Source organism: Copadichromis virginalis, linkage group LG1 (genome assembly GCF_057382275.1).
Source record: "Copadichromis virginalis isolate Kocher_CV1m ecotype Utaka linkage group LG1, C_Virginalis_male_GT1.1, whole genome shotgun sequence".
NCBI lineage: Eukaryota > Metazoa > Chordata > Actinopteri > Cichliformes > Cichlidae > Copadichromis > Copadichromis virginalis.
The window spans coordinates 16,042,762-16,063,266 of NC_140618.1; the positions used below are offsets into that span (position 1 = coordinate 16,042,762).

The 20,505-nt window shown below is 43.1% G+C and overlaps 1 protein-coding gene across 1 annotated transcript; it reads right to left on the bottom strand.

Moving 5' to 3' along the window:
* Window positions 1–6,021: 6,021 nt before the first annotated feature.
* On the bottom strand, window positions 6,022–14,356 carry dldh (dihydrolipoamide dehydrogenase). The gene is made up of 12 exons (XM_085452586.1): window positions 13,883–14,356; window positions 13,442–13,735; window positions 12,614–12,674; window positions 11,610–11,867; window positions 10,043–10,103; window positions 9,808–9,938; window positions 9,530–9,699; window positions 9,225–9,441; window positions 8,942–9,118; window positions 8,140–8,845; window positions 7,752–8,007; window positions 6,022–7,664 (listed from the first exon to the last, which is right to left on the bottom strand). The coding sequence occupies exons 1-12, from the start codon at window positions 13,934–13,936 to the stop codon at window positions 7,659–7,661; spliced, it is 2,391 nt and encodes a 796-aa protein (XP_085308712.1). The 5' UTR covers window positions 13,937–14,356; the 3' UTR covers window positions 6,022–7,658.
* Window positions 14,357–20,505: the final 6,149 nt, after the last annotated feature.

Consider the following 20,505-nt stretch of genomic DNA (forward strand, 5'->3'; position numbering starts at 1 on the left):
GTCGAAGCTAGATTTTTAATATACTTTTACAACATTCTGGGGGTTTTTCCAGTAGATTTTGCAAACCTGCCAACTTTCAACTTTCACTTTCCAACCAGTTCACATAGCCCTCATTTGGTGTTTATCACTGTGCCGAAGAGCAGGAACACATCAGTCATGGTTGTAATTGTGCCCAGAGCGCGATTTTTATGATTTCTATACTCTCAAACACTGTTACACACCGTTTAGTGATTTTGCGTGCCTTCTTTTGCGCTATCTGCACTTCTTGTTTCTCCATCCATGCATTTTAGGGTTTGCCTTTGAAGTAAGGAGCAGTCACAAGATGTCTTATAGGGCAAACAAAGCCAATTTTGGAAGAAATCCGAGGAGACTTTGACCACCCTTGCGTGTTCTGGGCTTTAAAAATCGTTATTCTGTCAAAAAAAGCAGGTAAAACTTCTGTTTTTTCTCACCTGATGCAAAAAAATAAAGCAAAGCCTTCAGAGAGAGAGATAGAGAGACATCTGCCATATCTCTATCTCTCTCTCCCTCCCCTCCTGTGGGTCCTCTGTGGCAACATCTGCTTCCTCTGCTGCTCTTTCCCATCATGCGGTGGGCGTGTCCTTTGTGTTGCCCCCCAACTTCATTGTTCTAGCCAATCATTGTACTCGCCAAGCTGTTCCCACGATGCACCAGTAATGACCAGAAGGTGCTGATGGGAGCTGGTGTCTCTGAAGGAATGACTCTGTCTTTACAACCGGTTTAACCCCCAGGGAGAGATGACAATAAACAAAATACAAACAAAAACAGTGCTCTCAAAGAGAACCGAGAAATGTGGTTGGCTTTAATTGCGTTGACTTGCAACTATACCCTAAAATTATGATTTAAAAAGGCAACACATGAAAGGGGAAACAAAAGTATATTAAAGGCATGTTGTGCAAATAGAGTTAGAGATTGATAATCAGGAAAAAAAGAGGAAAGAGGGGGTGAACTGAGTGAAAGAGAGAGGTAGAGCTCTGGGAAAAGATCAGAGCCTGGTCCCTGGGGAGCTGCAACAGATGAAGTAGCTGAATAAGCTGTCTGTCATTGTGTGACTCAGGCTGCTGTGGTCACTTCGTTTGTTCAGACTCAACAATGGAGGATGACTGAGAGAGAAATCTCTGTTTTCCCACAAGATTTAGCCCCAAAAATCTCTAGTCAGAGATGCTCTGTGAACATGGGGATTTGTGACAAATTGAAATGCTAATAACAGACAGAGTGGAGAGGGATGTAAAATCAGCGGGACACTGTTATGATGCTGCTCTCTGAGGCTGCGAATCAGCAAAAAAGTCTGGAGATGTTGAGAGAAAAGGCTCTGTGTTTACTTTGTGTGCAGTAAAATTAGTGCAACAAGTGATCAGGTGGTATTTAAAAGTGGTAAATATACTCAAAAATAGACCTAAACTACATACAGGCTGTCTACATTCTCATTATATACACATAACAATAATAATAATCAAACAAGCCAAACGACTTATTGCCTGGGCCAGTTCTTCCTCATATTTACTTAGGCTCAAAATAAGTCACATAATAATTTGCATTGTTAGCTGTTACATTTTTCTTTGTATACAGGCCATGATGAGCTGACTTTTTCTGTTATATTAGTTAAGTGAATTCAATAAGGTAAGAGTCAGGATCAAATGTAGCAATAGTCTAACTGGCATCATGAGCTTCAGTTTAAATTGATGTCTCCTGTCTTTGATGTAGCCTAGCATTGACCCTGAACACCACAGCCTGCTTTGCACCACTCCAGCATTACTGCAAACTTCCCCACAATACTGAAACTACGGTCAGTTCAGCCTGCTCTGAATTGTACTAAATAACACACATTATCATTCAATTTATTTTTTTAAATCACATTTCACAATATGAAAAAAAACATCTGAATGTTTTGTCCCAAGAGGACACAAAAGCCATCGTCACAGTAGCTGAAGTTCAAACCAAGCATCAGAAGGCTGATTAAGTGACTTTGAACATGGCATGGTCATTGGTTCTAGAGGGTCTGGTCTCAGTATAATAATAATGATAATATGACATATTATAAACCTGCTAAAGCTCTTAGGTCATCTGGAACAGGCTGTCAGTTAGTTCTCCCAGGATTCCCAAAACTTTGAAACTGTATTTACTTCATATGTGTTTTAGTATTTTATACTTAATTATTATCTTATTATCAACAAATGTCTGTGAAAATATTGTCGGGCATAAACCGGTCCGTGGCGCAAAAAATGTTGGGGACCGCTGTACTAGACTAGGGGTGTCAAACATAAGGTGTGTGGGCCAGAATCAGCCCAGCAAAGACCCCAGTCTAGCCCATTGGACAGCTCTGGAAAATGTAAAGGAGTGCATAGATTTTGAAGTTTAAACTGTATTTCCGTAGGCTTTACCGCTTTTCCTGTTTATAAAGACCCCAAAACATCACCACCAACTGTCATTCATGCTACACCGAAGTAATTAAGTAATGGCCGAAAGTTCCTGTTTTTTTCACCATCTACTATAGGAATTTACATTTTTACAGATGGTTCACAGAAAAAAAAGGACATTTTCTATGAATTACCAAGACCTTTATACTTTAGGATTGAAGGACAGTCTTGGCAATGAAATACCAGAACATGTTCTGAAATTTTACACATTTTTCATGTAGAGTTTGACATCTCTGTGGGACAGCATAACATTTTTATCCATTGTCCCTCTGTCGCACATATTCAGGGGGACCAAAGACAACATTTTGACAGGTTCTAATGTCTAATAGTTCGTTTGTTTTAATTATAGACTGTTCTAAAACCTGGTTTTTATTGATCATTATCAGTAGCTCGGGAGGTAGAGCAGGGCATCTGCTAATTGGAAGGTTGGTGGTTCAATCCTTGGCTGCTCTCAGTCTTTATGCCAAATATCCTTGGGCAAAGTTGCTCTCTGATGCATCCATTGGAGTATTAATGTGTGTGAATGTTACATAGAAAGTACTTCCATAGAAAAAATGTGCTTGTGTCAATGAGGCAAGTTGTATAAACTGCTTTTAGTGCTCAGCTAGAGTAGAAAAGCGCTATATAAGAACCAGTCTGTTTATGTGCCACATCTTTTGCTGCCTGTGCTACAATGTGGAAAAATGACTTTCACTTCATCATCACAAAGTCAAAGACCACACAGATTTTTGTAAAATATGGTAATAATGACCGCAATTAAAGGGAAATACAGATATGTGTCACGTAATGGAGTGCAAAAAGTGAGGACCCAAATACAGAAGTTCAAAAACAAAAAGTGAAAAATTTATTTGTCTGATGAAAGTTCAAAGTAAAAATGTTCCAAGATACAAAGTAACAAAACCTGGACAGCACAGAGAAATACACAGGGAAGAAGGCAGGCACGTAAACAGTACGACACAAAGTTTAACTGGAAGACAAGGCTGTGTATACACACAGAAACACACAGAGGGTTAACAAGGGGAGTGGAAATAACTGGGGAACAAGAAACAGGTGAAACTAATAAAAGATGAAGACAAAGTAAAACTGAAGATGAGAAGCAAATGACTTTCAAAATAAAACAGGAAGTAATCTAAATAGAGAGCCTTAACAGAAATGAAGACTTCACAAAATTTAAGAAGACACTAAGGTTGTTCTTATGCTTGCCCTGTCACTTGTTTGCCGTCACAGCTGGATTGAAGACAGAAATGTAGGATGGTCCCAGTTTTTACCCCCATTTTAATGATAATACTGCACAGAAGCTCAGAGATGTACTGACACACAGATGTTGTAACTATTTGAAACTTGAGTTTTTGGGAATAACATGGGAGACAAACACTTGTGGCTTTTTGGCCTTTTGACTTCTGTGCCTTAACAGCAGGTATAAATGGCTACATGTGTCTGATGACGACATGGCGGTGAGCATATAGGGTATATTGGGACCTCAAGGAAGCTACTCAAATACACCAGATCAAAAATATAAACACGCTTTTTTTATTCCCAAAAATCTCTTTCTGTCCATCCATCTATCCAACACATGCACACACCAGCCAAGATGTTTACACACACACACACACACACACACACACACACACACACACACACACACACACACACACACACACACACACACACACTTATACATTCAAACAGATCTGTGAGAGGAGAGGAGTGTATGAATGGACAGATTAATCAGATTATAGCTGAGACACACTTAAACAGCCTGTTCTGTGGATTAGCTACGGTCCTGCCTACTCCCTGTCAGAATAAAAATTGTATTAGAAGAGAGAGGTGTGTGTGGGGTGTGGTGTGTGTGTGTGTGTGGGGGAGGCTGAACCAGACAATATATCATCCTACACACGCACACAGATGTATAGATTTGTGTTCACATTTTTCTGTTGTGTTATTTAGAATATGAGTGATGGTACATCTTGGACTTCTTTAAGAACTAAAAAAAGAAAATGTTCAGGATTTAGGTGAACGATAAGAAAAAGGAATGAGCTCATGTGAAGTGTGGACTGACTGGATAAACGTTTCTCTATAGATTTGACCATGAAGAAGTTTCGATTTCCCCCTTTCAGAAGTTCAAAGAGTTGCTGTTCTTTATGTGCAGCAGGACAGCAAATGGCAGCCAGTCACCGGGGCTTTGTCTGACTATTGACACCAGAGAGATGCCGAGAGGGAGGACGCGAGTGTGTGCGACTGTTCAGGGGCTGGAGGACAGCCTGACAACAACAAAGGACCAGCTTTAAGCCTGTCTCCTGTGATTTTCCAACTCAGCGAAAAGCTATTGTGGCACAGAAAAAAAGTTAAGTTAAAAAGCTTAGCATGGTATGTGCTAACAACTGCCTGCCGCTTGTGTAATACAAGCAAATACTTTTTGAGTAGCCACAGTTGCAGTCTTTGGAAGGGCAACCGTCGCTGTGTCTGCAGCCTGTGGGCAGGTCAGTGGTGTGATCTGCTGCTCTGTACCATCAGTTAGGGTGTGAAAGATTCATCCCTTAATGTGGCTCTGTGTCAATATTGGAAAGGAATTGTGAACTTTCTTTCTACTCCATCATTCAAATCTTACTTCAGTCAGCCAGTCCATGACCTCTCCTGGAGTGTGTGTTTGTGTGTGTTATTGTGCTCCATGTCGACACTTAATGCAGTGTGTCCTCTGTAATTGCAGTAAATTTCTGATCATCTGTCATCCAATTTCACCGTCCTGTGTATGTGGTGTGTGTGTTTATATAAGACTGCAAACCAGATGAGTTTCTTTGATGACTACTTCTGTGCTCCCAGTGGTCGCTGAATGACACACACACACTTAAACACACACGGAGTAGTGCAGGCAGGGGCAACTGGGACTAAATCCAGACTGGTGGTTTCTCTCTTCAGCTATAAATACCCCTGTGCTTAAAACAAGATCACACACACACACACACACACACACACACCAATAGTCCTGGACTCTGAGGAGCATAGAAAAAAAAACATTAATTCAGAAACACAGAAAGATGCAGACTAAAGTAAATACACACATGCACATATGCAATCCCTCTCTCTTTCATTCATGCACACACACACACACACACACACACACACGCACACACACGCACATATTACAATACACACAAGGAGATGGGTCTGGCCTCAGAGGAGGCTAGCTAAGCGTTCTATGATTATGGGGTGTGTCTTTGTCTCATTTAGTGGTTCCACAAGGAGACAGTCTTCTGCTGTGTCAGACAAACACACACATACACACTCTCTCTCTCTCTCTCTCTGTCTCTCTCACACACACACACACACACGCAAAACACTTATAGTATCACTAAGTGACATCAAATCCCTCAGCTTCAATTTTCCAGATTACTTTTTTTAAAATAACCTACAAATGTAAGAACGGGCGAGTATTCATGCTTTGCTAATTTACACAGCTTTTAAGAGCATGTTGCATACTTCTCATAATCCCTTGTTAAGCAGAAAGGGAAAAACAAGCATTCAACACCAGATGTGCCATATTTCATTCCTTTTTTTTTTTTTATTTTGGAAAAATATTGCGCCTTTTTTCCAGTATTAAAAATGACAGGCTCTGTACATCAGATTTTCTCTTAAATACAACACAGTCACAGTGGTCTCAAGTGCCTAACACATACATGCATACATACTTACATACATACATTATCTGCCAGATTAAAAAAAAAAAAAAAAAAATCCAACTTAAATTATAACAGGATTAATTAAAAAAAAAACACAATGAAATGGAGCACAAATAATTACATAATTAAATTAAAAGAATACAGCTTTCTTTAGATAACAAATAAAATAAAAACAAATGATCTCAACCAATGGCAGGCAGGGTGATGGTGTCCTTGAACTGGCTAACAGTGGAAGAGTGAAGGGAGTGGAAGTGAGCAGTGCATTCAATGACACAGGCGTGAACTCTCCTACATGCACACACAAACACACATACAACCACACACTCGTGCTGTCTCACACACATGCACGCTCACGTCTATAGTGCAATGAGGTCTTGGCAGTTGAGACGAGTCCTTTAAAGTTCAGCCTACTTGGAAAAATCAACAGCATCACTAGAGGTCAGGAAGAAAAAGACCAAACTGTCAATTTGAGCTGCTGATGCAATTTCACAAAATTCTGGAAATGTTCTGGAAAGGGATGTGCAGCAAATTCAAACAGAAATCATACACGAACTGATAACTAAACTTTAAATATGTTTGTTTTGAGTTCTTTCATCTGGATTTTTTCTTCTTGGTTCGTCCTCTAATGCCAAAAGTGTTTCCTAAGTTGCTCTGCCCAAAACATTTCCCTGTGTGTCACAACTTTCAGGGGTCAGAGGCCAGTATGGCCCAACAGAATCCATGTTGGATCGATCTGCAGTCACTACTGGAGTCTTTAGTTCTTTAGTTTGTGCTGAGAACCAGCTCAGCATTGTTTCTGTCAGTGCTGCAGAGGAAAAGCTGTTGAGCTGCTACAGAAGTAGTCCCACAGTTTTATTTGTGTCAAGAAAGCTCAGACTGTGATTTATATTTAATGAATAGATTGTAGCAGTTTAATGTTTCTACAACTCTGCTCTCTGCTCTGCAGCACTGCACAGAACTCGAACTACTCATTATCCATGACAGATTTTACACTGCATTGTAAAACACAGCACATAACAGTACTACAACAGTACTTTAAAAATTCTCTGTACTCCAAAGGTACTTCACTGTTCATTCAATCAGTACCCCATGGTACTACAATATCAACTGTTGACATACAAGTCCATATTCCACTGATTGGAGTTCATCCTGTTACAAGCAGTAAATCATCTTGAACTGCAGAAGACGTCTTCATCAGTTTGCCAACAGTCTTCACTGGACTAGACAAGTACTCAGCCAGCGCTGTTTCTGTACAAAGTCTGTACAAGCGCTCGCATTGCCTCCTGGTACTCCGTCCGTAGTGTTGAGTCAACATTAGACCTACATCCATCCAAGAAATATCCAGAATTCACCCGTAGTACTACCGTAGTACTACCGTAGTACTAAGTCCTTGCCAAGTGGGCTCATCAGCACCTTGGCTCAAAGTCCTCTGGTAAATCCGAGGGAACAGCAGCAAACAGCAGGAGTAAAACCTCCTGGAGACAAGCTGAGCTCTACTGCTCAGGGCTGGTGTATGTGGACCACCACCTGGTTTTCACTGGTATCATACCTGTAATACAGAAGGGACAAAGTCAGTCTTTGGAACTGCAGTTTTTGTGTGTGTTATGGGCGTTTGGGTCTATTTTTGCGTACTCACCTCTGTGGCAATGATGCATTCATCTTTCTGGTCTGATATGACGTAAACAGACTGGTATTTGGTGTCACTGGTGCACTGGTACCTGCTGTCACTGGGATCGTTGTATTCAACATCACTGGTTGACTGGAATTTAACGTCGCTGGTCGACTGATATTTAAGATCGCTCGCTGCGTGACAGTTCAAATCGGTGGATGAGTGATATTTTGCTTCACTGCAGCTCGGTGACTCGGCCACAGGGTTCTTTTCTGATGCATCACTGTGGGATAAAAGAGGACAGAGAAATTCTGAAATGCTGTTCTTCATGCAACAAATGCTTTCACAGTGATTAAGGGGACATCTGCATGAAATAATTCCAACCATTAAGAATGTATTTTGATTGGTTGTGTACCTGTTTTTCCTCTTCCTGTATCTTTCCTCTGTATCTGACTCATCCAGCATTTCACATTTGGCCTCTGGCTCTTGGTGACCCTCCTCTTTACATGGTGGCAACTCCTCAGGTTGAAGCTCATGGACCAGGTTGTACTCCACGCTAGGGTACCGAGATTTAAAGCCATTCTTCTCTGTTCCGTTGAGCCCACCGATTCCACTCAGACCTCCAAGAGATCCAGTGAGATCCGAATGATAATCTGCCTTCTTGTTGGTGTTTTTAACTGATGTTGTCATCAGAACTCCCAGTTCCTTGTCGCTGCGGAGACAGTTGTTGGTGGTTGTCAAGTTGTTCATGGTCTCGTGGCTGTCACTGTGGACACTGTCACTGTGATGACTGTGCCGCTCCTGCAGTTTTACCCGAATGTAGACCACCAGCACAGAGCATCCGATCAAGATCACAAGAACCAGGAAGACGCCGGCACACACGGCCGCCCAAGGGAATCCTCCATTGTCATCCTCCTCATCATCAGGATTTTCACTTCCAGAGTATATTCGATCGGGTCGATCCACAATCTCTGGTAAGAGGAACTGACAGTTGTGACCGCCATAGCCGGGCACACAGGCACACATATAGCGGCTGCCTCGCTCATGACAGGTGGCTCCATTGTGGCAGGGGTTGTGTTTGCATCGGGAGACAGGGGAGCTGCAGTTTTTGCCAGTATAGCCTGTGAAAATGGTATGGTTTAAGAATCTGAGAAAATGACACTAAGCTGCATAAAAATTCATGTAAACATCAACAAATTTGTCAAAAGTTGTCATACCTGGGGGGCAACTACAGGTGTAGCCACTTCCTGTTTCCTGGCATGTCCCACCATTCTGACAAGGGAAGGAGAGACAATATCCAGAGACGCTACTCCCGCTTTCCTCACAGTTAGGACCTGAAAACCCTTCAGAACACTGACAGAGGTAGGAGTTCACCAGATCCACACATTCTGCACCTGCAGAGGGGAGAGGGATTAAGAGAAAGACCAGTGATTAGTCTCTGGATGTTTTAACCCTGGGTTCAATTGTAGGTTTAGGTGAAGTTAAAATCAGTAAATGTACCATTTAAACAGGGGTTGGACGAGCAGTGGTCAATTTTCTTCTCGCAGTTGAAGCCAGCATATCCTGTCGGGCACTGACAGAAGTAGCCACCTTCCGGATTGTCGACACAATGTCCGCTGTTGAAGCAAGGCCCGTCTGCACAGGTGTTGGCGCTTAACTCACAGTTGTTACCATAAAAACCAGGTGGGCATGTGCACTTATATCCATTGTCATTGTCCTATATTGGAAAGAATGTAAACAGTCACACACAGGTTTCTTGTTTCCACATCATCTCTCTTTCTGTCTTCCTCTCCTGTGATACTCACAGTGCAGCTGCCTCCGTTGCGACATGGACTTCCGGAACATTCACTGACTTGGATCTCACAGCTGGCGCCTGTGTATCCAGGTAGGCAGGAACAAGTGTAGCTGCCCTGGCCAGTGTTAGTGCAGGTGGCTCCGTTAAGACAGGGTTTGTGGTGTGTACAGTAGTTCAGATCTGGAAACACGAACAATAACAAACCGTTACAAAAAATATACTTTAAACCTAAAGCAAAGAGGGTCCAAGCGGGAATCAAGCATGTAGTAAATGTGTCAGTAAACTCACCCTGGTTGCAGAAAAGCCCACCCCAGCCCTCCTGGCAGTTACACTGCCAAGGCTGTTGGCAGGTGCCATGGAGGCAGCCAGGGTAACGGATGCAGTCATCACAGTAACGCCCACTAAAGCCCACACGACACCTGTGAACACGACAGTTATTTAACACTAATAGTAACAGAAGAAAATATATGGAAACGCTGTCATATTAATTTATGGAAACTTAAAAATGCTTTTCTGGACTTACTTGCACTCTCCTGGTTTATCACAGAAACCGTGTTCCTCATCACATCCAGGAAGGCAGATTGCTAAAGAGAGTAAACATGCACGGTTAGGTAACCCACTGGAAATGAGGCGTGTTTGCACTCCATCAATCTTCCAATCACTTTAATTCCTTTTCAAGTCACTGACAGCTTGTCTGACAGTCCATCTGGTTGGCCCTCAGGCCTTCTTATCTATTTGGTGGAGTCATTCATCTTGTCTGGTGCCATGTTTGTCTGCCGAATAAGTTCACCTGCTCAGGCATGTTTCTAGAGTATTTTTATTCTCTATTATTAAGAGGCTTAATCCACCAGTCTTTATGGTTAAATGTCTTCTGGAGGTCTTCTTAGCACTTATAATGCAAAAGAGTAAAATTTGGAGGGTAATTGGTGTCACTGGGTCACTCTTGTGAACAGGCTGACATTTGCTGGTTTCTTCATTGCTTCAAAAGTTGTTGAAAATGCTACCGTTTTGGCCTTAATACCCACACAAGGAGCTACGTCAGTTTTGGTCACCAAACGAGGGGGATGCAGCCAACAAGCCCTCTCTTTTAACATGGTTGTTCTCCCATACAAAAGCCTCCCACACAAAGCCTCCTTTCTCCCCTTGACTGTGGGTCAGAAGTCCTTTTTCTCACCCTCAGCCCCTCTCTTTCCATATCCCTCCCTCTTCTTTCTGATCCTCCTTTTTCCTCGTTTACTCTCCCATCCACCTATCCCCTCCTCTCATCTTCCTCTCCTATCCTTTCCCTTCTTCTGCTCATCCTGTCTCTCCTCACTCCCCCCCCCCCCCTCCTCCTCCTCCCCCAAGGGCCAGCTGGTCTGTGTGGAACTAACCACCAGACAGCTGCTCCATTGTCTCCTCTCACCGAGCAGCTGCCCCCTCCACAACAATACACAACCGTGCTCGGCCAATCAACAGCCTGAACCACAACAATACAGGACCCCCACTTGGCCAATCGGGGAGGAGGTTTTGGGCGAGGAGGCCCCAGTGGTCTAATGGAAGGCACGCGGCGTGTGAATTACTGAGGAGCCACTGCGGCTCATTAGAATGGAGGCCTCTGGTGCTATGGGATAACTAACTGACGCCTGTTGCACACGGGCCCCGCATTATGAGGTGAAAAAAAAAGTCCCCAAACAATACAGAGAGGCAAATGACTGTTGGGAAAATTAACTTTGAAAAGTAGTTTATAAACTGTAGAAACTTAAAACCCCTTAAAGCTTATGTGTTTTTCATTTTAAAAGTTAAAGAACTGTTTTTTTTAAGATGGCAGTAATTCCAGACTAAGCCGGAACTAGTGTTAACACGTCTCACTTGTGAGGCAGTATTTTGGAATCAGGCACTTTGTGTAAACATCACCGCTTGCTGCTAATGATTGTGCCACTCCTTCAGCTTATCTAAGCAGCTGCCATTGGACTGAAATTTTAACTACTGCATTACCACTAACCTGAAGGTGTTTGTGCTTGCCAACTATATCTCTCAGTTATGGATATTCCTCACATTGCTCCATACGGACCTACTGACATTGTTTGATTAAAACCAAAACCACTCACGTTCAGTGCAGTATTGTCCCTTCCAGCCAGAGTTGCATATAATCTCTCCACGCTCGCCGCAAGTGAAGTGTCCAAAAGCATCATCTCGCGGGCGGCAGAAAACAGAGCAGCCTTCGCCGTAGTAGTACTCATCACACAGGAAGCGGTAAGAGTATCGCAGCTCAGTCTTGCCAGCTGTCTGCACATCACTGAACCACTCTTCTCCCACACTGAGGTGACGCTGAGTGGCGATCCTGCTGATCAGACGCTCTGGGTTGTCTGAAAAAGTAAATCACACAGCTTGTTGTGAGTCACATGTTGTTGTGAAGCATGGCTTTTCTGCAGAGCGTAGGACAGGGTAGGACCCTTTCATTCACATGAAGCTGTCAGTTATATTCCTTTGTTTACTAAAGATTTCAGGTCTTGCGGAAGCATGTGTGCTTACGCTCCTGCAGAATGACAGCCACACATGTTTTTGAAAATGAGTCTGTCATGCAGTGAAAAATAAAAGGCCAAGGGGTGAAATCTGCTGTCTGGCTTGCAACAATGCTTTTCTTGTGAACTGTTTTTTCCAAATAGAGACAGATTACACCATAAAACCTCAGTGCAATGATAAGATGATAGCTTAAAGATGACAACAGTAAATCTCACCACAGAAACAAATCTGAGAATGCCTATTATCAAGAGACAAGTGAACCCACACAGGAAATTGTGCCATTATATGCAAAAACACAAATTTTATGCAAGAACATGGCTATGTAATCAAAAACACACTGGACGTTTGCCTCACTGAGATGTAGTATTAGCTGATTCCCCACACTACAATCAGCAGATGTTTAGAAATGGTTAACCCTTATTTACTTTTCAAGGGAAGGTGTGTGCCTCAAAAAGTTGGATCTTAATTCTTATAAAAATGGCTGAAAAGAAAAAAAGATGACCTGACATTTGAAAGAAAACCAGGAAAACCTATTTGCCTTCTGCTCTGTCTTTGAGATACACTACTGCCCTTTCTTGCTGTCACCCACCTGTTGTCAGGTCGTCCAGGGAGTCGGTGTGGAGAGCTTCAATGATCAGTGAAAACGTCCCCTGAGGAGAGACAGAGAGAGAATCAACAGCTGCTTAGCCTACAGGCCTCCCTCCCTTCAGAGCAGGCGGGCCATTAGCAGGCCTCCCAATAAACTTCACAGCCTAATTCTCGTGTTGATTAGGTGCCTAATAAGGCCCGGTACCTGCTCCCCTTTTCACACCCCTGCCCATATCACACTCTGACACCGCTGTAAAACCAAACGAGGCGGAATTTCACGCTGTGCTGCCAATGATGTGCCAACTCAGAGGATGTTAAATTTCCCACCACGGCTGGTCGGAGGAGAGAGACGTTTGGTACACACACACACACACACACACACACACACACACACACACACACACACACACACACACACACACACACACACACCCTCCCCTTCCCGTTTTATCCAACCAAAGAGCACAGAAATACTACAATAGCCCCTCTCACACACTGCTGACAAAGACCCTCACAAGTGTGGAGTTTGAGAGCATCTGTTGCGTTCTGCACTCTTCAAAGCTAATACATCTCAGTCTGTCAAGGCCCTTCATTACTCAAAGTTTATCGGACAGAGAATACCTCAAAACTACGACTTCAAGTTTTTTTTTTTCGGGGGTGGGGGTAACTGTATAATTACCAACAGTGAAAATTGACGCATTGGGCCCGAAAAAACAAACAAACAAACAAAAACAGTAAATGCACAAAACTGAGCTCTAGACTGCAGCTTATCATTATTTCCACAATATTATTAATAATATTACCGATTATATGTCCTGCTTTTACTTACTGGCCATGTGAAACCGAAGGAAAAGCGGATCGGGTTGGTGAAGCTGTCCGCGTTGGTCTCCGGGACCTGGAAGGAGTTGGAGCCGAGGACGGGAGTCACAGTCCCCCCATACGTGCAGGGAGGCTCTGGGGAGACGTTGGCCTGATAATGCTTCAGACAGACCCGAAAGAAAGTCTTGCACTCACACTGCTGCTGGCCCTGCAGGTGAGTGGGGCAGCAGTTGGCATTCCCAGTTATCCCCTTCTTGTTGAGGAACTCCTGCAACTTCAGCTCAAACACGCCCGAGCACAGAACCTATAACACACACGCGCGTAATCAATCAATCGAGAGTATTTAAGGTAGGACCCGTGAGAATCAATCTTAAGCTGTTTGTATTCAAAAATATGTGCAGAGGGTATTTCAATACCCTTTAATGTTAAAGCTTGCTTTCATCGGACCTACCTGGCAGGTGAGTACGGTGAGACTGACAGCCAGGAGCAGACACAGGCGTCCCATTGTGTTGACAGCCCCTCAAAACCAGTGAAAGCTCCACAAGTCCGTGCAGCCCGGCTCAAACACTCATGGAGAAAGTCCTGTAAAACCTTCCCAGTGTCTCGCAGTCAAGGTGAGTCTTTGACGCGCAGTGGGGGTGGGAAGAGGAAGTTGTAGTGAAACTTTTCCTTTTGGTGCGTCTGTCTTCCGCCTCTATATTTTCCAATACACTGCGAAAGTTTGTGACAGAAAGGCTGTTGCAGTGCAAAGTAATCCCCAGCAGACTGATCCACTCGAAGAAACGTGAATGAAATCCCTGATGGAAAGAGTTAATTCCAATCAGTCGGTGAAGAAGCAACTCTTGATGGGCTTGTTTGTTTTTCCACTTGATTGATCATGATATGCTGATCATAAACACAGAAAACAAATCTGCGGTCCTCTCCGTTTTCCTTGGTGTGGCAGTGCGTGTGTCTGATGGGTCTACTGCCCCGTGCAGGGTTTTATACGGGGCCAGCAGGCGAAGGGTAATAAGATGCAAATGAGCCCCTCTGCTCCTCTTCTTCCCCTCCCTCCACCACCACCACAAGTCCGCCCAGGGGCCATCACAAAGAAAGGGAAGGGGGAGGTAGGGGGTGCACACAACTTTTCTAAACCCGCCCCCCTCCTCTCTTTTTCTCAAAGGGATGGACCAAATGGCTAGTGAGCTGTTAAATGTGCAACAACCCCATGCTTCCCCCGATGCCTCCCTCTTCTAGGACGCACTGGGCCCATTTACATTCCGACAAATTATTTTACCTCTGGACAAAATCCTCCATCAAGCGATTTATACACATGGTGCAGCCAGACGCACCATGACTTCTTATATTTGAGGGGCTATGGTAAAGGTTTGGCCTGGCTCGTTCCTTGGATGGCCAGCCGGCCAGCCAGCCGTCCCAACTGCGTTACAACGACCATCTGCTCCGCTGCATTCCTATGGTGTTACCCCTGCCGTGGTTTTCACAATGCCACACCCCCAAAACAAGTCGCTCTATTCTTATTATTTTATCTTTATTTCTTGGCTTAGAGACCTACAGCCTTTCTCCCCACTTGCGCCCTCATTATAAAAACATTGCTGCTGTTTTCCTAATGTAGGCTGCACCAAGTGTGCTGTTATTTTAATACCCACGTCTTGATAAAAATGTGACTGACGAGTCTCTTCTTCAAAACAGCATTGAATATTAGAGCTGTGATACCGAGAAAGAGCTTCATTTTAACTCATTACGATTTTTCAATGAATACAATCGATTTCCTCTAATCGTTAATAGATTTTGAACCATTTTGAGTGGATAATGACCAGTTTTAGGTGCTCGAGAATATAAAAAAAATCTCCGAGAGTGCGCTCAGTGGCCTCAGGCGATCACACCAACTGTATTTGTAGGCATGCCTGTGTATTTCCCTTACTTGCAGTTTGATAGAGACAGTAAAAAAAAACAAAAAAAACAAAAAAAACCAAAACTTGGTGGTGTGTCACTCGCGTGGCTGTCATTAAGGGACTTTATGGGGGAAAGGAGGGGGAATATGAGGCGGGGGGAGGGGGGAGTCATACTAGGAGTAAAGTTTTTTTTCTCTTTGTGCTTTCAGCTGTATGGTAATTGGGACGGCAGCACCTGCTCTCCCACAATAATACAGCACCAGAGAGAGAGAGGGAGAGAGAGAACGAAGGGGAAAACATGGCCGGGTGCATAAACAATAATCTTACAATGTGTTTTATAATAAAACATCATATTAACGAAATACAGTCAGATTATATTAGATGCTGCAGACCATCACCCTATTCACGCTACAGTGTAAGTCAGAGAGTGTGCTCGCTATACACCAGGTTGGCAACACAACTCGCGCAGGGTCCACTGTCTAATTTGCATATGTGTGTATATCCGCAGAGAAATGTGGGCAAGAATGCGCACTTGTTGGCGTGATTTATTCTGAGCTTATCTCTGGCATTCCCAACTGTGCTGAGATTCTTTACCAAGTCATTAATGTCTCACGGGATTACATATATATCTAAAACAAAATTAGCAACCCTGCAGGAAAGCAGTAATTAAGCAATATAGATAGAAATGAAAGGCTCCAAAGATAGCTGTTGTGTAAAAAGACGATTTCCGATGTGATTTTATATCCAATATGTTTACTTACATTGATACATAGACCACAGGATTTACGAAGGAATTATACATAAAATAAAGAAATTACATGTTTCACAATTTTTACTCTATTTAATGTACCTATATTATTATCAGCCCAGCCCTTATTGAACTGTTATGTTGTGTTTGTTGAAAATTATGCTGCCCTCTTTGCCAGAAGTCTGTTGAAAAAGACATTTTAATGTCATTGATACTTTTTACTTAGATAAAAGAAGTTTATATAAAAATCATTTGGCTAAAAACTGATTGCAGCTTCTACTGTACCGTACATGGTGTTACATATGAGAGATATGTTTGGCAGACTAAATACCGACTTTTACTTATCTATTTATTTTTGGACATTTCAGTTCATTCACTTTAGGTTCCGCCCGTTTTATGTAACACCACATTTTCAAAAAAAATGAAAACCTTTAAATGAGGTTTGAGCAGCAGTCAGACTCAATGAAGAACTGTGTCCTCTTCTAATGTTTACAGACAGTAGCGCGCACTAAGGGCGCGCGCACTGGGAGATTTTTAAGGGGGGGGGGGGGGGGGACTTAATTAAAAACTCTAATGGAAGCTACTCCGTCTGCATATCATTACTGCTTTGGTTTGCCGCGGTACACAAACAAGGCCTTCATTCACACTCCACAGATAACATATGCACAACTTTCGGCCTGTCATGTCAGGCGCGCAAGGCGCTGACGGGCTGCTGCGGGAGCGCCGCAGTGCCACCATGCACAAGTTTGATGACCCTGCTTGGTTCTCCCCTCCGGGTCAGTGTATACATGTCTGATGTGGTTGCGTGTCCGCGATATGCTCTTTACACCCCTTGAAAATGATTGAAAGGCCTTTAACCTTAAGCTTTAACGCTATTATCCCTGCCTGCCACCATCTTTCCACATACCCGTATGTGTGTTTAGCTGTAGGACGCTGCTCAGAGCTGCTCATTTCATTTAGCCAGTTGATTTCAACCCCCTTTAATAGCCTGTGATGCGTCTATGTGGCGTGGCGTAAAATCCCCCCTTCTCTAGGCCTTTTATTTACACTCATCCCGACTTTCAGAGGTCCCTGGTGCTCTCTTTCCCTCTGTGTATCAGGCCAATATACCATCAGTCATTCATCACCATGACATGGCACACATTTTCCGATTACGCCAGCAAAGCGTGACTGAAAGGCATGGTTACATGGAAAGTGACCCCCCCTCCATCGTTCACCAGCATCAAGACAACATTTTACCCTAAAACGTAATTTATGCCGAGAGCTTCTCTAATTGTGTCTTAAGGAAACAGCAGAAAGTAGAAACTCCTCCCTCTTCTGATCCCCCTTTGTGTGTGCGTGACCGTGCGTGCACGCGTGTACGTGTGGGGTTAAAAAATAGTTTAACTGGAGGTCGATTGTTTAACTGAAGTGCTTTCCTGTTGTCTGTGTGTGTGCGTGTATGTGTGTGTGTTTGTGTACGCGCGCGCGAGCAGGAGCTCCGTGACACATAGTGGAACAACAAAGGAAGAGGTCTCGCGCCCCGCCGCCCATTCATCCCTTTCTCTTGCGAAGTAATTCCCATTGATTCCTATTGAACGGCGAGTCGCGAGCCCCTCGGGGGAGAACCGTGTGATTTGTGAAGGGTCGCGAGGACAAGGCACGCCCCTCCTCGAGCCCGGCCATCTGCTCACCAAACACCACAACACCAACCAAGTACCAAATGGCTTCCTTCATCTCTGTCTCTGCGTAGTCTCTTAATTTCTCCGTTTACGTTCACTCATCTACTCCATCTCTCCGCCACCACTCCTTCATTTCTCTCATCTCTCTTGGGTGAGAGTAGGTGGCCTCCGTAGGTGGATCAAGGCCTACTGGATGCCAAATCACAGTGGAGGCATGCAACGGGTATGAGGTGGCCATATGGCCTGTGCGTGTGTGTGTGCGTGTGTGTGCCAAGAAATGGATGGATGGATGGCCGTCGTGGGAACCTCCACATCATCACCATCACACCGACCGTAAACATTAACGCACACATGCTGGGACTGCTGTAGGAGAGATAGATAGATTATCTCATTAACAGCAGCATTGTGATCAGGAGGCTCACCTCACCTGGGCCAGGAATATACCGACTTACACCATCTGTCAGCCTCATTGCGACACTCTGTGTAATCTGCATATACATTTATCATTTGAACCGGTTCAAACGTCAAAATGTGCCCTTCTATAGAATATACATCACATAAAAATACTGCCTGCTCCAGAGCTTGTGTTTAAGTAACAGGAAAAGTAAATGAATTAGTAAACAGAAAATAAAGCAATTGTTACCAGTTTCACACATTTCCAAAGATTACTTGGAAAACGTTTTATTTTTTAGCTTATATTTTGTAACATAATGGTTATCGTACAATGTGACAAAAATCTGACAGAAATGTGAAAGTAAAGAAAAAATACCAGTGTCTGTGGGTGTGTCTGTGTGTCAGAACATGTGCCGCTATGTAGATATGTGAAGCTCTATTCACTCCAAATTATTATTATTACTATTATTATTGTAATAATTGGATTGTTGGTTGCTTTAAATAAGACATTTGAAGACATTCTCATAATTTTAGGGAATCTTATAAAAACATTTCAGTAACACAAAAATATTTTTCATGAAATATTGATATGAAATATTCAGATTTTTTCAAACAATATCTCTTTCATTACACCGAGTGGAATTTAATTTGTCTTTTTTTGTTGCATTTTCTTGCATCGTTTTACAATAAAAATGTTTACAATCTTATGGGTGACCACAAAACGTGAGTTACAAATAAATCTACTCCAGAAATGGGACAAAGCCTACAATATCCTGCTATTTGCTGTTTGTTATGTTTGATGTAATGTTTGATTTATAAAGAGCAACCAAACAAACAAACAAACAACCCCTGCTTGCACTTTGAACAAAGTGAACACCCCCCACCAAAAAAAAAAAAAACCTCCCTCAGAGGAGGGGTTTGCCTTTAGTTTGAGAAGCACCCTCCAGCAGCAGCAGGATTAGCCAGGCCAGCTGCCCACAGAGACCATGAGCCCTGAACACTGACATCAGGCGTGACCCTAGAGTGGTGACTATCAGAGACCCTGAGGGGATCTGGACAGCACTGTGTATGAGTGTGTGTGTGTTGTTCATTCAGTTGGACAACTGTTGAGCCTGTATAGATTTTGCCAGCGGTGTTCTTTGTACGAGTGTGTGCGTGCTTGTATGGTCAATTCTTTCCGGGGGTTAACTGCTTATCCAGTACAAATGGGAGGTGTAGGGGTGGGGGCGCAGTTGTGTGCTCCTGGAACATCTGCCTCTGTTTCTCCTGAGTCAAGCTGTGGTCAGGAGAGGAGGGGAGAGGGGGAGGCAAAAAGAGGGGAGCAACTCAAGGGGAAAGACATGGAAGCAGAGAAGGGAGAGTCAGCGCAGAAGAATGAGGAAGCTGAAATTATCCAAGAGGCACAGGTCAAAAACACTGAGTGCTAAAATGGGGACTGGACTGGTTACTGTGTTTTTATCTACCTATCTAATTTTACTATCATGTTTAGGTACTACTACTGGGTTTATTATTGCCCGCTCAGTTCACAACAGTAACAGTATATATGTGAGAGAAATTATGGAAAAGTAGAAATGGTCCACTCAATGCTGCTCACAGACTCATTCATTCACTGTCAGAATGAGCCACAGTAACTGGATGATATTAGTATGAGCCAGATTTGATAATACGTCAAGTTTTCTTATAATGATTTTTATGGTTACATTGACCATTAGAAACAGCAAGTGTGAGAAAGAGATAGCTAAAGCCTGAAAGAGTGAGTAGGTGGGTGAATGTGCTGCTTCAGCGCAGTCTCTGTTTCACCGCTGCACAAGTTAATATTGTTTACACCTGGTCTCATGGCTTACTTCAGGTTAAGGCACAATAATAACAATAAAGTTAAATTGCGTAATGCTCTAATTTATACACTGATTTGTAAAACTAATGTGAAAATTACAGGCTGATTGGACTATTGTGATATTTAGCTTGATTTTGTGTCATTGATGTAGCTGACAGTGTCAGTGATGTAGTATTATTATCTGTGATGTTTGTCTGGAGGCACTCATATCGACACCTTCAGTTACAGGTCATAAACATAGACCTAAACTAAACCCTTGCAATGCTGAGAGTTTAAAATGTAGCACATTTCTTCAAACCCACAGTTAGCAGATGTTGCCCTTATAAAACTTTCAAAGATTGTAGAAAAACAGTACAAAGACATATTAGAACACAGAAACTGTGTGTTACAGGTTCTCACACGTAAACATTTGATCATTTTTGTGCTCTTCTATGAAAGTAAACATCTTACATTTTGGGTTTTGGTATGCTGACCCATTCAGGGAACATCACTTTTTGTCTTTGGTCAACTAATGTATATAAATTAACTGTAATGAAGCACTGAGAC

Excerpts from the sequence above, each read along its gene's own strand:
- dldh (XM_085452586.1), bottom strand. The coding sequence starts at position 13,936 with ATGGGACGCCTGTGTCTGCTCCTGGCTGTCAGTCTCACCGTACTCACC. Across the intron at positions 8,846-8,941 it reads CACCTGTAGTTGCCCCCCAG|GCTATACTGGCAAAAACTGC; the intron begins GTATGACAACTT and ends CCATTTTCACAG. Across the intron at positions 8,008-8,139 it reads TACAGGAAGAGGAAAAACAG|TGATGCATCAGAAAAGAACC; the intron begins GTACACAACCAA and ends TTTATCCCACAG.